General features: G+C 38.2%; 1 protein-coding gene across 3 annotated transcripts in view; it reads left to right on the forward strand.

The window, feature by feature from the left end:
- The first annotated feature begins 2,422 nt into the window (after positions 1-2,422).
- Positions 2,423-17,861, forward strand: part of GKAP1 (G kinase anchoring protein 1) — a 32,344-nt gene continuing 16,905 nt past the window's right edge. For 2 of the 3 annotated variants that reach the window (XR_015793874.1, XM_088130293.1), the window contains exons 1-6: positions 2,423-2,732; positions 5,359-5,625; positions 5,764-5,907; positions 7,001-7,078; positions 15,263-15,395; positions 16,786-16,808. Coding sequence is in view for 2 of the 3 variants with exons in the window: in XM_088130293.1 (XP_087986419.1) it covers positions 5,407-5,625; positions 5,764-5,907; positions 7,001-7,078; positions 15,263-15,395; positions 16,786-16,808 (597 nt within the window). In the remaining variant the exon portion in view is untranslated. The remainder of the gene's footprint in view (positions 2,733-5,358; positions 5,626-5,763; positions 5,908-7,000; positions 7,079-15,262; positions 15,396-16,785; positions 16,809-17,861) is intronic. The other variant, XM_088130294.1, reaches the window with a different exon arrangement.

Consider the following 17,861-nt stretch of genomic DNA (forward strand, 5'->3'; position numbering starts at 1 on the left):
TGTGGATTTACTGGAATTGTTGCAAAGGGAATTTCAAATTAGATTTAAAGAGCTTCATCTCCATGAACAGGACATACAGCTTTTCTGGAACAATTTTTTTGTTGACATTGAAATTGTTGATCCAATTTACCAAATGGAACTGGCCGAGCTACAGAATTGTGACTCTCTGAAAGACACATTCAAGTCAAGCAGCCTTACTAATTTCTATGCATCTCTCCCCTCTGAGACATATCTTAATCTCAGGAACCATGCACTCAAAATGGCAACCATCTTTGGAAGGACCTATGTCTGCGAACAGACTTTTCCCCGAATGAAACATCTGAAATCTCCAACCAGATCCAGACTAACTGATGCACACTTGCATCACTTGTTACGACTGGCAGTGACAAATATGGAACCAGACATTGACCATCTCATTAGCCAAAAGCAGGCCCACACTTCCCATTGAAATACTAATACATTTATGTTAGTTAAAATTGTTCTTTATTTTAATTATTGTATTGTTTTTTTCCTGTTTTTTTTTGTACTACAAATAAAATATGTGCAGTGTCCATAAGAATTCGTTCATGTTTTTTTCAAACTATAGTCTGGCCCCCCAGCATTCTGAGGGACCGTGAACTGGCCCCCTGTTTAAAAAGTTTGAGGACCCCTGGTCTAGACTCATTTTTTATTAGATTAATTTGATGGTACCTGGAATTTTTATCATGCTATCATAGTATTTGCTATGTAAAAATATACTAAATATGAGAACATTCATACAACAAAGGTAATTCGCATGTATAGGACCATTCATTCAATGTATATGGCTGCCGAACTCACAATTGCAACTCTGGGCAGTTAACATGGGTTTAAAACCAATACAAAACAAGGCCAAATAATAAATGAAAAAAACATATGTTCAAGGCCATACTACAATCATTTCATATCAAACTATCATAGACCAGCTAATCCACCAGCCTGGCTCAATATTCAGGGGAAAAGCTAGCTTTTGAAGGCATTAGGAAAGGCTAGCAGGGTTGCAGCCTTCTGAATTTCATGGGGTAACTGTTCCAGAGGGCAGGCACTGCAACAGAGAAAGTGTCTCTCTTAAATCCTGCCAGATTACATTGTTTTATAGAAGGGACTCTGTCAGATATCATGGAATGAGCACATTCAGTTGGAAATTAGCGGTCTCACAAGTAACTTGGACTTGTGCCTGAAGGGCTTTACAGGTGGTAACTAGCACCCTGAATTACACCTGGAAGCCAGTGCAGCTCATGAAGTAGTGGTGTTACATGTGCATACCATGTATCCATAACTACCCATAGTGCTACATTCTGGACCAACTGTTGTTTCTGGCAGCCCCACTAGTGCATTGCAACAGTCCAAAAGGGAGGTGATCAAGGCATAAGTGACTGAGTAGGGTCTCTCAATCCAGGAATGGGCACAACTGGCCTGATGTGTTCCAGCACAGTGGGTACACTCCAGGTCCCCTCAATTAAATGTTGCCATCTGGCAGGACCAGGAAGCGTGCCTTCTGTGTTGCAGCCCCCGCCCTCTGGAACAGCATCCCCCAGAGATACGGATGGCACCCTCTCTCCTGGGGTCCTGAAAAGGGCTTAAGACCTGGTTTGGTCTCAGACCTTGGAGTTGTTGTGGTTTGTTTTGGTTTGTTTTAGTATAGGCTGCCTGTGGGGTTGTATGTTTTTAACTGCTTTTATTGTTTTGTATGCTGCCCAGAGTCTATGGAAGTGGGCGGCTACAATAAATTCAAACGCATAACAACATTCCCTAAATTGATGCTATGCTACAACCAAGTGCGATATTAACTCAGCTTGCAGAAGGTTCCTACAGAAAAGCGTTTTTTTTTTTTTTCTATTAACTGTCACTGATGCATTTTATGTGAAGCTACGAAAAAGGCAAAACATCAGAACTGTGCTTTCCCCAGCTGCAAAGTTCTCGGTAGAATCAAGTCATTCACCTCCAGTAATCTCCTCCCACCAGTATACCACAAGCGCAACTGGTATCGCGGACCCACGTTTAAACGCTGCGTGGGAAAACGGCCCGGTATCGCCGGCGAATTAGGTACAGTACTCGATACAGGGGCGCGCGCAGATTGAGCAACCAGACCGGTCGAGCGGCTCCGGCCAGTAACAGACTGAGCGCAGCGGTGAGCATCGCAAGGTCTCAGTTGCCGGGCGTCTGTCTGCGTGACCGTCCAAGAACTTGGAAGTGTTCTGGTCCTTACTGGTTTCAGTTTTATCAACTTCTTTCGCTATACCGTAGATGTGGATTTGGGAACAAAACTCTAGAGACGCGGATTACCGCTGGCCGTATTCCCTCTCGGCTCATATTTCTTACTCAGCCTGCCCGAGCGCCACCTGCTTGCCCGGGCGCCCGTCAGTCGCCACAAACCCAGCGGAAGGGTCTCGCCTACGTCACAAACGCACTTTGTTGCGCATGCGTCAGCTGCCCTCCCTGGGCAAGCGAGGCGACTCGAGACGTAAACAAACTCCGCGAGCAAGCGCCCGAGCGAGGCACGTTCGCGCGCTCCCGCCTGCAGAGCTCTCTCGCTTCTCCGCTTTCGCGCGCTCCCTTTACCCGCTCCTGCTGCCGCCGCCGCGAGCTCCCTCACGCCCGCAACGTCCTGAGCCGTTTTCTGGATACCGGCAACTGCCCCGTAGCCGCCAGGGAAGCCGCCGCCGTCGCCCCGTCTAGTCACCCGAGAGTGGCCTGTGGGCTCAGAAAGGCGGGTGAGGGCTCTTACTTCTCTCCTTTTTAGCTTCTGTGTTGAGTCCCCTCGAGAAGATCCGAAGAGCAAGACATGCCTGCGCCGCCCCCCCGCGCCGCTCTTGGGGAAGGGAGCGCGAAAGGTTTGGCTGGCGCAGATTCCGGCGTGGGGGGTGGCGAGGCGAGGACGCTCAACGCGCTCGCTTTGCCGTGGGTCGGCCTGGCCGTGCTCTTGGAAGTGACCCGGTCCTGGAGCAAAAGGGCCCCGTTAATTCGGAAGGAAGTGCGGCGCCTTTTACATTACTTTTACAACCAAGATTGAAACTGAGCAAAGGCGCTTTCGAAGGGCAGCAATACAGGAGCCACCAATATTATTTTTCCAGCAGCAATAATAACAGCAAAACTCCAGGGGCTAAGCTTGATGATAGCCAGGCCACCTTCCCAGAGAGAAGCAGACATTTCCTCCTTAAAAGGAGAAAACGGCCCTAATTTGTTCACTTAGGCAAGCATAGCTTTCAGAAATACTGCTTGAAATAAATGCTGAGGGCATTCTCTAATGTTCAAGCTTGGTGCTCTTTAGCTTCATTTGTGTGGAAAGGAGAGTGACGGTCTTGTCCCCACTTTGCACCTAACCATTTCACAAACACAGGTTGTCAACACAATCCTGGAGTGTTGCCTCCATCTCATTCCCAGCCTAGGTGTGAAACGGGCTTAAGACAGCCAAGTGGTTAAAGCAGTGTTTTTCCCCTTATTATGAAACCATCTAATAGCAGTATCAAGGAGTATAAAATTAGTTTTTGTTATCCATTAACTTGAAGGGAAGAACGGAGGACAAGATAGGGATCCACAATGGGGCATCCAATTTCATGATGGTATTGTTTTCTGCTGACCGAGAATGGGCTGAAAGCTCTTGGCACGTATTTTCTTACAGCACAACTTCGAGCATTATTTTGGGCTAGATTGTCCATGCTCTCCTGTCCATAAATAGTAAACATCTGCTCAAAGTTACTGGTGAAGACAGTGTTTTTTCTTGAATACAGTAAAATGATGATTTTAGTTGAACACTTCCTACTAATTAAATAATATACACTGTCTTTTAACAGATTAAAAAAAAAGCTTTGGTGGGTTATTGGAATAATAAAATTCCCACTACTTCATTTTGTAAAATTGTTTGAAGACTCTTTTTCCAGTTCAATCCATGCAATGTATTAAAATATGCAGATGTGGTTTTCTTAACCTTTTATCATTGTTTAATCATGCATTGGTATGTTTAATGTTAATTTTACTTCATTTATGTAATTTTTTTATCCAATTTAGTATTTCTTGAACCTAAGTACCACAGAAGATAACAAATACTTTTTTTTTCTTTTAAGGAAAGTATTGTTAAACATTGAATTTTTTTTTAAAGAAACATTGGAAGCAAAAGTAGTAAATCTTTTGTGGACATTCCTGGAGTCAAACAATTAACACCTGATTTGAGCCATAAATATATATTAGCTTGTTAAACGGGAACATCTGAAATACAATATCTGGAAAAAAATAGGATATCGTCTTGGCTATAGCCTTTGTTCTCATTGTAAGCTCCAAGATGCAGAAATAATCTGTTATTCCCCCCACCCCCAGAAAGTAGAGAACTTTCTCTGTCTTATTTATATTTTTGTAAAACGATCTATGGAGCTCTTCTCAGTTTTGGAGTTGACATCATAGTGATACAGCAGAATTCAGTATAAATATTCTGCTAATACATTTTTTTCTATCACAAATATTTCTGTGATTGCTAGAATAATTATATAGCCTTCTAATTTAAATCCTTAAAGCATCAACATCACATTTCCTCATAACTCCTATTTAAAGTCATTTTATATTCTTACGCATGTTGCTGGAAACAATCCATGAAGTTCTCTTTTACAGTCCTCACTAAGAATAAAGTGACAGCTACTCTCACAGTAATCGTTCCATCATCTAAATGAGTGGCAAGTTCGGAGGAGAAGTAATGTTGCTATGTTTGCATTATGGCTTAATCTTTTAAGAAGGGAATACTATATATACTGCCTTGAGTTCCTGACCATAAAGGCAGGAGAAAAAAAATCAAATAAATAAATGCCAAAAAACATCCTTCACTTCATGAGTTTTTAAAGCTTTGTATTTCTCAATAATTATTTTGAGGTTCCATTTTCCCTTTTATATATTTCTGTTTCTATTTTATGTAAGTTTTTTTTTTCCTTAGAGAAATTCCTCTCCTACCGTTTAAGCAAGTTTCCTAGAATTGTTTCTGGAGGAAAAAAAACACTTCTGGGCATATTAATTATAAAAATATTTGCAGTTGTCTTAACAAAAATGTATCTAGAAAAGTGTTTTTCAAACTTGGCAACTATAAGATGTGTGGACTTCAACTCCCAGAATTCCCCAGCGAGCATGCTAGAACTTTCTAGGATACAATTGTACTAGGTAATACAACTGCCTATATTGAAAAATTATCAATTATTTGTCTATATTTTAGGCAAACTAAGATTGAAATGTCCTTTTAGGGTTTTGTTCATGCTAAGTTTCTGTGCCATTTCAAAATAGCTATGCTTTTCATTGTATTTATACTCAACCAAATAAGGAGTCCATCCATCATTTCCTATTATATTGTTATTGTTTTTCCAGGAAATACCGCAGTTTGGAGGTCTACTTCCAGATACTTGCAGCATTAAAATGGCTTCTGCTGTAATTAGTTCAGTCCCTACTACTGCATCTAGATTTGCTCTATTGCAAGTTGATAGTGGCAGTGGCTCTGATTCAGAATCTGGAAAGGGAAGAAGTAGTCAGAGTGGTGGAAAGACCCAAACTACAGGCAACAAGTCAACCACAAATGAAAAGAAAAAGGAAAAGAGGAGGAAAAAGAAGGAGCAGCAGCAGAGTGAAGCAAATGAGGTTAAGTGTGGGTTAAATTGGAAAAAACTAAATGACCTTAATAAAACAAATATACCACCATACAGTTAAATGGTAAAAATAGTTTCAGGAAGTCAGTCTTTCATATGTTAAAATAGTTCATTCTTCTCATATTTTTAGCTCAGAAATCTTGCTTTTAAAAAACTTCCTCCAAAAGCCTCCCATGGAACCTGCTTATCTCTGCAGGAGCAAGCTTTCAGCCACACACACAGGAAAGACTCCCAGGAAGAGAATTGGCAACAGTGGAGACAAAGAGATGAGCAGGTACTTCAGTATTTTACTTTTCAATATATTACTGCCAAGTTCTAATGCTCTCTCCTCCCATATTTCCCCATAGCAACAACCTGTGAGGCAGGTTGAGCTCAAGAGAGGGACTGCCCCAAAGTCACCCCTTGCGGTTCTATGACTGAACGTAGACTTGAACTTGTGTTTCTCCAGTGCCAACCCAGCCTCTTAATTACTATACCACATTGGCTCTTACTTGTGCTTCTTAGATTTTCTGACAAGTAAGTGGATATAAAACTGCAGCCTAAGGTTCAGATCTACCTGGAAGTAAGCCCTATGAACATAATTCTATGTACACGTGCGTAGAATTAGGATGCAACTGACAAATTTATTTAGAGCAGGGGTCCCCAAACCTTTCAGATCACTGACCCCTCTATGAAGTTTCAGATTGTTCATCAACCCCCAAACATTTATTACATGAAAATAATTAAATTAATACTACTTTAACTAACAGCACTATGAATAACAATAACAACATAATAATAGATAATAAAATGACTTCATAAAAATAGGTGATATTTAAAATAAGAAAAATACAGGATTTAACACAACTTTTTTACTGAAGCTGTTGATATCATTAATAGGAACGATGCATCTAATGAGCGTCAAAAAAGGCACTGATATTTGGTTGGAGATTGGTGAGTTTTAATCATAAGTCACCACACTCTTCCAAGTTCAGTCTGTTCCTATTGACCCCCACTGACTGACCCTTTTGGACCCTCAGTCATTTATCAACCACTTGGATAGTCTCACTGACCCTTGGGGGTCGATATTGACCATTTTGGGGAACAGTGATTTACAGCAAGGTCTTACTTAATTCAGAATTTGAGTTATTTCTGAATTTGGAAGGGTTCACCAACAATGGCTGTAACAAAATTGCTTTTACTATTATCTACAAAATCTTATTACTGAAGATGTCATTGATGAGAAAAATGTTTTGTACATTCAGTGTGTATGGTATATAATTATACACACACTGCTATATAGATTATTTCAGAGGAGCAAGATTTTTCTAAGAAATACTTAAATAAATGTTTTTTCACAATATCTGCTTTTCTGCCTTGTTTTTCAGCTGACCTCTGAAATGTTTGAAGCAGACCTTGAAAAAGCTTTACTTTTAAGCAAACTGGAATATGAAGAACACAGAAAGGTATTTCTTACTTTCATTATGATTAAAGCATAATAAATATCCATTCCAGATCCTGGATCTACCATAATATCAATTACTTCTTAATGTACAAAAATGTTGAGAAGCTTAAAAATGTTTAAATGTTGGGTCAGGAAATAAAGCCTCAGTTAATTATATCATATCATCACTAAAACATATTCTTGAATCTTGTTTAAACAACAAAAAATAAAAACAAAGGATAGGATTTCCATTTGTTTTTCTTGCACTAAAAAGGAAACATTTTTTGTTTTCTTCCTTCATACAGGAGTCCTTGGGTTATGACCACTCATTCAGCGACCATTCAAATTTACAACAGTGCTGGGGGGACTTACGACTGGTCCTCAAAGTTGCGGCTGTCGCACGTCCCCGTGGTCACATGATTGCAGTACAGGCTCTTGGCAACTGGCTTGTGCTTATGCAGTTGCAGTGTCCTGCAGTCATGTGATCGTCATTTGCGACCTTCCCTGCTGGCTTCCCACAAACAGAGTCAATGGGGAAGCTGGCAGGAGGTCACAAGTCGCCCCCACAAGTCACTCCTGCTCCCACCACTTGTTAGCCTGCCTGCTCATACTCTGTATTTCCCAGTCGTGGCAGCCACCCACTCATGCTCCATAGCGCCAACCCGCAGCACCCGCCTGCCCACCCATGCTCTGTATCATATCACTCGCCTGACCATATCACTCGCCTGCTTATAGTTCTCACCCACCAGCATGCTTGCTTGGGACTCCCACTTCTTCCCATGTCGTGGTCAAGTGAGGTCCTTGCTTAATGACCCGTGCGATCCTGAGGTTATGACGGCAACCAGGACTGCCAGGATTGCTGTCGCTAAGTGATGTGGTCATTTGACATTGTGCTTCATGACTGCATTGCTTAGTGATGGAAATTCCGGTCCCAATTGCCATCATAATTTGAAGACTACCTGTACATACCTATACAGGTTTTATAAGATTCAACATGAGTTGATTAATTAAGCTGGCTTACCAACAGAGCCTCAATGTTGTTTTTAAACCTCAATTGTCAAAAATTATGTGTCATTATATTTCTCATAATATATAAAGTATCAGAAGAGAGGGCAGCCATTAATCTTTTTTCATAGCTTATTAAAATAATAAAGCTCTTAAGCGTTATAAAATTGAAAACTAATTATAAAATGTCTGCATCAGTTAATAAAATATTAATCTAAATTATATTATTTTGGTTTAAACTTAAGTATGCTAAACAGATTTATCAGTAAATTATAGGCATTTATCATTTCATGTGAAAAATACTAATATTCAGGTCACATAGAACCATAAATTAGAATTAGCATATTAGCCAGCTGTACATTAGTATACCCGCATTCTTCTTATTTCAGTTTTGTTCCCCTTGTTTGAATTAATAAACTAAGCAATGATAGCTTTCTGTTACAAGAAACCCAGGATTCTGCTTGGTTCCCAAAAAAGTCAGGGTCTGTAAACAAACAACAAATTCTGCCTTCTGGTTTAACTTGTCTGGGAACAACAAACCAAATTTTTTGGTTAGGGCAGAGGAAGAATTAATAGAGTATATGCACCAATATGTAACTTGTTCCTGAAAACCAGTGATACTGCCTTTCCATTAAAAATGTATTTAGACATCTGTTTGATTCCATACAACAGGGATTTATTCAGTTGTTTGCAGAAAATACAATTATCTAGCAGTTTCAAATTTTGCATGAAAAAGAAAGTAATCTGTAAAAGTTTGTTTTTCAGTACGGTAATGTAATTAGAGTAACAAAAATATTTAAATCTACTCTAATTTTAGATCACAGTCTAAAATATGAGTGGGGGGTGTTTCCATTGCTAGATACATGATTGATTTTCTAAAAATAAATTATAGGCATTCTTTGTAATAATAATACCTTAGTAAGATTAACTTCTGTTTTTAGTGGGAAAGGTATTCTTACATGGTATAATAGCAGAAATATTCAAATTTGTATATATAACCTGGTGAAAAAAAATCTCCTTAATTTCTAATGTTTCTATAAACATTTCCTAGCTATACTCATTTTCTGTGTTTTAAAATAATTTTTTCTAACTGAACACCTCAGTGTAAGCTATCTGGGATGAACTGGGGCTTGAGTTTACAATAGTATAGTAGATGTTCCAAGGAGGAGGCCAAAAACATGTATTTATACTCCTGTATGTATTTCAGGCATTCAAACAGGAATTTCAAATCACAGGGCTAGGACTGGTGTTAAGTCCCAAGGCAGGGCAAAGAAAAAGGAAGCAGTACCTGCGTGCTATGATTGCTCCTTCAACAAAGAGTCACTGCTGCTTGCTGTGATGCAGAAGAAGGTCCAGATGGCACAGTGGCCAGTTAGTGTGGCTCTGCTGGGTCAGTGATAAACATACTTAGGATACTGACTGAAATGTATACATTTGGAAATATATAAGGTTTGAAAAGAGAGGATTTGTTTAGGGAACATTTTCCAGCAGCAGCTCTGCCCTTTTTGATTTAAGGTAAGGGATTCTTCCACCTAGGGCTATAAGACTGGATAAACCACCAACCATGAAGGAACTGATAAAGGAAGAAGATTAAAAAACACTAAGCCCTAGCTGATCACAATTCGACTTGCAGATATAAGGAGGCTCTGACAGCAAAATAAGATATTTTCCAAACATATGAAATGGCTGCATAACTGATCCAGTAATTCAGCTAGCTCAGCAGTTCTCTTGTTTCAAAAAAGGATGAGGTTCCTTTTGATCTCCTCCCCAAATTCTCTTATATTTCCAATAGGCAACAGAGTGAAAAAAAAAAATGCTTTCTGATGAAGAAAGTTCCAGACGTGATGTTTTTTCCTTTCTAAAGATACAGAGTAATCTGAGATGCAATTTCAGCTTCCAATAGACTTGTTTCCAGAGAAGAATTCTCTGCAAGAGTTTCCAGTGTTCTGATAACCCTATGTACTATCCTGAGCAGTAAAAAGACACTACAAGGAGCAGGTGGATAAGCACAGTTTTTCAGAAATCAATTCCTTAGACACCCATCTTCCTCCTCTTATAGCCAGTAGATTAAGTCTTTCTTGACCAAATTATCCTCTTACCAAGCTAAGAAACTTCATAGTTATCCAGAGTGGCTATAGGTAGTGATAAATGGCCTAGATTCTGCCCTGGGTTCTGGTGCCATGGGTTTCAAGGAAAAAATGAGGCTGTAAGGAATTTTGATGACAGGAAGCTACCTTCCACAGATCCATTAAGCTTCAGTCTGTTATCAAGTCAACAGCTATAATACATTTTTCTTTTCAGAGAAGGAACTGTTTTCTTACAGCAGAGGAGATATCCAAGACTGGGGTTCTCTTCCTACATACTCCAAAAGGCAGTGCCAGAATTTTTGATTGAGCTTCCTATGTTGTGATACCATATAAGCTGCTGCAAAAGCTATGACAGCTGATGATGTGGCACAATTTCTTATTAAAGAACTGGAACACCAGTATCAAATTATTCTCCTTAATGGAGCATAGTGTCTTTGGGAGCTTCTTCATGACATACATGGTGAAATATAAAATAAAAAGAGAGAGTATAAGAAGATCTGAGAAAGGACTAGAATTACTTTTGCTCCTTTACACCCCAACCAAGAAGCAGAAGGAGAGAGCCTAAAGTGGCAGAGGTCTCTACCCTACCTCTCCAGGACTAGGGATAGATAATTTTTATGTATTGTAACTTTAATCACCCAATAACTACTTTTCTCTTCTTATGAACATGTAACGGAAAGTATTAAAAAACCACTGAAAGTATAAAAACTTCAAATAGTAAAATCAAGATAAAATGAGCAGCAAGAATAAAAATCAACCCCAAAGTTTGCTTCCTCAAGACACAACAGATGATAGACCCTAGCATGACACCCTAGCACCATAGGAGAAAGATGCTAGTAGTTTGTAGTCTCCTGTGAAGTGTCTATTATAGATCACCAAGTCCATGCACTATCAAGGAGGGCTGTGCTTTTGAACTGTTTTCAGAACCTCAAAATGTTTTTCTCTCTTTAAAACCTTAAAAGGAACGAAAGGTGCCATTCATCTGATAAGTAGCACTTCCTTCAAACAACTGGATCTCAGACATATATTCAATTTTTATTTTAGTCCCCAAGAAAATGGGATTGAAGAGTCATACTAGATTTTAAAGACCTCAAGAAGCATGTAAAATCACATCAGTTTATATGAAGATATTCAGATGTTTTGTACGTGTTGTATTGAAAGGAGACTTTATCACTTTGGTGGATCTCATAGAGGCCTAAATGTATAGTTCCACCCTTTGAAGACATTGCAAGTTCCTCTGCTTTATGTATCAAACACATTTCAGTGCACATCCTTACCCTTTGAGTTCTCTTCAGCTTCCAAGATAGTTACAAAGCTGCTGTACATCTTAATTTCACATCTTCGATATTGGGAATCTCATGGCTTTTCAATCAGATATAGCAGATTCCACAGTCTTTCCTTGAAGAATATAGCTCTGCGATTAGAGCAGTTCTCACATCCTATATATTAGACCTCATTTTCCTGCCCTCATTGGCAGGGAATCATGCCAAAGAATCATCACCTGAATGGAGCATTGCCTTTCAGTGCTACAATCTCATCAGAGTCATGTCCAAGTGAAAGCTTCCCTGACATGCTGGACATCAACAGTTCTTCAGAAGAACGATTCCCTTAAAGGGAGGAAATAACAGACTAAAACAGATATTAGTATCAAAAGCTGAGCAATGTATTGGGAGGGCTTACTGGCACAGAGCAGGGCACCTACCTCAGATCTCCCATAATGTAAAGTGATAAGAACTACTGGCTTTCCTGTTTGGGCTGAGGGGCGAGCATATGCTGAGGGGCAAGCATATGCTAATATTGGTGATAATGTAACTGCAAAGACTCATATCAACAGGAATGAAGCACCTGCCAGTTGCAAGAGATATTTGGGGCCAAGGTCCTTTCTTCCATCTGGATACAGAATGGCTGAACCTTCATGATTGAAGACTGAACAGCACATATTTAAGGCACAAGTAGGTGAGACTGGAGTTTTACAGACGTCTAAAGCACCTAGAAGGGAACACATTAAACAAATCTATGAAATCACCACTAGAACTTTTTGTTTCTTTGGCATAAGAGAAAAGGTAAAAATTATCTGTCTGATGTCATATTCTGTTTTCTGAATGATGCTGTTAGGGAGGGGCTACAGCTTACTACTGCAAAGAGGTAATTACAGCTTTGGACTCAAGGGTGGGAGTTCTGTCATCCACATCTTAAGAAGGTTTTTTGTGAGGCTCTCTTGTGTTCCCCTATCATACACAGATTTTCCAATTGGGATATTCACAGGAGCTGAAGGCCTTCTTAAAAGCACCATTTGAACTATTAAATTTGATCTTGCTAAAGGTTCTGTTATAGACAGTCATCTTATTCATGGTGATTACTTCAAAAGAAAAAAAAAAGATTTTGGAGCATGCCCACCATGTTGAACCAGGAGGAGAGGCACACTCTGGATGTATGTAAAGCTCTCATTGTCTCTCAGAAACATTCAGGATGTTCAGATTCTGTCCCCAGGAAAAAAAAAACAGCGCTTCTACTCTGGCACCACTAACATTGGTATTCTCATTGGATACATCTGTGAGCAGCCATTTGGCTGTTTGTGTCCATGTTTATTAAGATGCTACATATTGGACACCTTTGCTTCTTTCAAAACTTTTTGAAAGAGTTGAAAGAGCTATTTAGGCCATGTAAGGCACACAGTTGCTATATGCAGAAATCCAATTTAAAGCATCCCCAGTGGGTAGCTAGCCAGACTCTGCCTGAGTATAGCTAAAGACAGAAAGTTCTCCACCTCACTAAAAATTCCATTATTGAATTGTTCTTAAGGGAGTTTTTTCCTGTCGTTTAGCTGAAATCTGGAGTTACAAAGAATAGGTTATGATTTTCTTTGAGTGACAGGCTCCAGGTACTTGAAGAATGCTTTCATATTCTCCTTCAGCCTTTCTCTTGTCAAGACCAAACTGATTCATTTCCCTAAATGTTTATTTAAAGAGGATTTTGTTTAGCAAATGTATATACTACCCACGCCTTTATTTCCTGGCCGTCTTCGTTGATCTTCCCTATACATGTTGCAAGTTATCTGGATTATTCTTTTAAAAAACAAAAAACAGAAAATCAAAGATGATCATAAAAAAAATAAGAAGAAGTTAAAATACTGAATTCACAGGTGACAGCTCCTGGTTGAATTTTTCTAGACTTGGAAGCTAAGCATGGTTATTCCTGGTTAATACCTCATTGGGAGACCACCAAACAATCCCAGAGTTGTAAACTAGATTCTTGAGGAGAAATACAGACATCTAAAATACCCATATTCAATATTTTTACATAAAACCATTTTAAGATAATCTGTTAGGGAAAGATATTAATATTGTTAATAAAGATTGAGCAAATTTGAATGCATTTATTCTTTGTTGTAGATAATTTCACAGCTCTTTGTTGTATCAGTTTTTCAGCCACAGCAATTTCTCTTGCTTCTAAGTACCACTGCTGTAATGAAAGATATACTATGGCTTTCAGTGTCTTGCTGTAACAAATCTATCAACTAACAAGAAAAACAGAATCAGTTCTTATGCTGCCTCAGTTTATATGCTATAGGAAATATGGACAATAAACCAACAGTAGCATTCATCATAAAAAACTGTTGGGTGGTTTTCATATTTTCTTCAAATATTTTGACCAGAAGTAAGACTGACTGGGCATTATAAGAGATGGCAATACATATTTGTTTGTTTATACCTTCTCTAATGCAGTCCAGAAAGGTGGTAATTTATATAGGGTAAATTTATTTGACAACATTTATGAACTGCTCCAATAAAAAAAGAATTTGGATGGTATAAATAATAAAGAAAATATAGCAAATTCTATTAAAGTCAACAGCAAGATTAAGAAGCTATTAGAAGTGTTTTTAAACTTTGTGGTATTGTGACCTCCTAAGGTGACAAATGTTGTGTAAGCCCCCTTAATGGTGTCCATTAATAAGACTAATGATTTCAGTGGTTTTAAATATTTAAATAGACCACTTTTAATTGGTTAGTTTAAATTATTAAATTTTAATCAATACATTACAGTGGTTCTCAAACTTTGTAGCACATTGTGTATTTGTACAGATAAAATGAGCAAAGCCTGGAGCAAGTTGTGACACTGGTCCCATTTTGCCTGCAAATGCCTGATCAATTTATTTTTTTTAATTGTGAACCTTCATAAGTTACTCATGACCCCTCCCTACTGGTCCTGACCCACAGTTTAAGAACCCCTTATTGGAGAATAGCCCAAATTTGTACAAGTACAGTTCTGGTTGCAGTACCTCAAGGCAGAAATTTAGAGTTGGGAAAAGACTAGAGCAACTAATTCCTTTATGATGAAAGCTTAAAAGATTTGGAGTTTTTTATCTGAAATAAAAGTAATATGAGGCGATATGAGTGGGGGCAAAAAATGACACATATTGGGAGAAATGGGAGATTTTTTTCCTCCTCGTTTCAAAATGATAGAACCCAGGAACATCCAATGAAGCTAAACTGTTGAGTGTCCAAATAAATAAAATACTTCTTTACAGTCTACAAAATTTGGTTAATCTGTGGAATTCAATAATACAAAAAATAATAATGGCAACCTGGACAGCTTATTAGAGAAATTGATGGATGTTAAAACTATTATTGGCTACTCATGATGGCACTTACATCCTGCTTATGTTCCCTTGAGTGGTATCTAACTGGATACTATGGCAACAGAATGCTGGACTAATTCATATATAGTATTGTCATTATTTAGCATATATCAGATAAATTTGAATTGTCCTGCCTATGAGTGAGATATTTTCTATTCACTGAAGTAATACATTTATGACAGTAAAACTATAGAATCGTATTTGCGGTTACTATCTGATATGAGGGTAAAGTCATTTAGGATAGTCAAGTCAATAGCAGATTAAGAAAATAACGCTTATAGTAATGTTGTTGTTATTAGTATGTAATGTTATTTTACCTATTTAGAGAAACATCCAAAATAATAAATTGTATCAATCAAAATATTAGACTATATGTTTTATATCATTTTTTTGCTTATTTTCCTTTTGATAGAGGTTTTTGAAATATACATTTTTGAAATAATTAAAGAAAATACACATTTTTATTCTGTTATAGGAATATGAACATGTTGAAAATGCGTCTCTTCCATCAAAGGTTATACACAAAAGAGAGAAACGAAAAAATCAGCAGGGAAAAGACAAACCTCTCACAGTATCTTTAAAAGATTTTCAGTCTGATATTAACATAGGTATGTTTTTATTTTATTTTTTTGTAAACCAGTAGATATGCTCAAAGCAGTCCTAAGATTAGAACTTTTTATATTTAATGATAAAGTCAGTGATCACAACACATGTGAACTGCATATACTATCTTCCAGTTAAGACCACTTAACTGCATGCAGTAAAGAGAGAGGAAAATTCACTTTGACCTATCCTTCCCGAAAGATAGATACACCAAAAATAGAGACACCATCTTCACCATTTATATGGAAAGCATATAGAACATTCCCAACACAATTCTGTTGAAGTCCCTTTAAAGGTCAAAGCAAGAACTCTCTCTTAATCTGGAAGCATACAGAGAAGTTTGTAGAAAATATGTAATATGTAATGAACAGGTGTTTCCATCAGAAGCCTTGTAACCCCATGCCAGATTAACTATAGCTTCTAGTTATTCTTCAAAGGCAGCCGCACATACATTGGATATACTGACTTGGAGCTGGGAAGATCATGGATAGCTGAGGAAAAAATTATTACCCTTTATGAACGGTCATTTACAGTTTAGGGCAGTTGAACCCAAGTGTACTCTATCATGCGTACAGAATACAGAACTCAGTCCAGAATGTAATGCTTGGCCTAGAGAAATGGTTCAGGAAGATTTAACAGTATATGGTTTGGGAAGATGCTGAGAATTCCTGGAGAATCACCAGATTTGAACTGTACACACTTGTCTTCCAGCTAAAGCCATTCCGCAGGATAAAAGCAGTTTATGTTTTAAAAATTCAGAGACTAAACTTATTGGATGCCATTTAAATTAGTTCAATCTATTGTACAGTGCCGTTGCTTTAAATGTCAAATTTTGTGTTTAGTATTAGCAAATGTGTTTTGGTTTCTTTTGGGATTGGTGGGGTAGATGTTGAAGGACATTAACTATAAGAGCTAAGAAAATTAACAGAAATCTTGATGAGAGGGAAGACCCATTAATTGTTTAATAGGTTAGAATTTTTTTAAATTAAATAAAAGCACAGAAATGCTGGAATGTTGCTTGCACTGGAAAAAGGAGGAGGAGAGCAGGCTGAAATCCTTTTACTTTCTCACATATCCACACTTTTTAACCTCCCCTACTACACCCACCCAGTATTCCCAGTGCAAGCAAAAAAAGAGATTGGAGACCAAGTTTCAAAATGTCTCTATTTCCTCTACAATTAGTGTGCAAAAGATACTGCTCTGGGCATTCTCTGGTATTCCCATTTGTATGGTTAATCTTTTGGACTCAAAAAACTGCTAAATCAAGAAACAAGGAATTTAAATTTAGGGGATCTTGTTTTATAATTTTTGTAAACATATAGTATTGAAATTTGAGGTTTTTTGCCTTCAGATTTATTTAAAATTTAATCTGTGACTACATTTCTCATGTTTCAGATCATTTTCCCAAAAAGCAAGAGGTAAGTTCTTGATTTTAGCATGAGAAAATTTAGATCAGATGACATTGTTAATTATTCTAAATTTCTAGGTGGCCTATTTTCTGTTCTTTGATTGCTATTTTGTATAGCATTTTGAGATGTGTTTAGCAAGTTACTGCGGAATACTTTGTTTTATATAATTGCCCAGTCCTCAGTAGCCCAGAGAGTTAGTTTATGTCAACCCAATAAGGTGGACCAGACTAAAAAACCAATGCCATGTAGGTCAGGATTACTTTTATTGTAACGGCTGTAGTAACAGAATCTTGCAAGTTTGAATGTGCTTCCCGTCCTTACTTTATCTTCATGTGAACTAGGGAGGGGCTTGTCTGAGATGTTTTCTCACATTATTTTCTTGACCCGGGCTCAAGCCCCTCTTTATCTGACCATTGCCTTGGTAGCAGCACTTCCTCCTGTTGTGAAGGTCATTCCCTATTCCCTCTTCAGTTTGATACAGTGGTTAAAGGCACGGCTAGAAACCAGGAGACCATGAATTCTGGTCCTGCCATAGACACAAAGCCAGCTGGGTGACCTTGGGTCAATGACTCTCTCTCAGACCTAGGAAGAATGCCATGGCAAACCACTTCCAAAAAGGTTGCCAAGGAAACTGCACGAACTTGTCCCGATAGTTGCCAAGAGTCAAGGCTGACTTGAAGACACACACAAAAAGTAGCCCAAAGTGTATTCGGCTGGCATAATTTGTGCCTCTTATGAAGTCCATTCTAAGTTCAACTGCTTTTTTTAGTTAAGATTACATCCCAAACCATGCTTTTGTTCAGAGACCATAGGTAGATAGGTATGAACCTAGATAACAGACAATCCAGAAAGATAGGAATGGTATTTAAAAAATTCTGATACTAAATTAAAAGAACAGCAATACAAGTTCTATTTCTTATAAATTGTTTATTTGTGAATAATGACTGGTTAAACATTTCTTCTGAATACATTTTTAGACAGAAAATGGGGTTTCTTAAGGTCCAAGATAATCCCAAACTCCAGTTGGCTCTCATGTGTTCTTTATGCTTGCTTGTATCTTGT

This window comes from Python bivittatus, unplaced genomic scaffold (assembly GCF_059951505.1).
Source record: "Python bivittatus isolate LINGU-HERP-01145 unplaced genomic scaffold, Pbiv_v1 ctg000850_np1212, whole genome shotgun sequence".
Classification (NCBI taxonomy): domain Eukaryota; kingdom Metazoa; phylum Chordata; class Lepidosauria; order Squamata; family Pythonidae; genus Python; species Python bivittatus.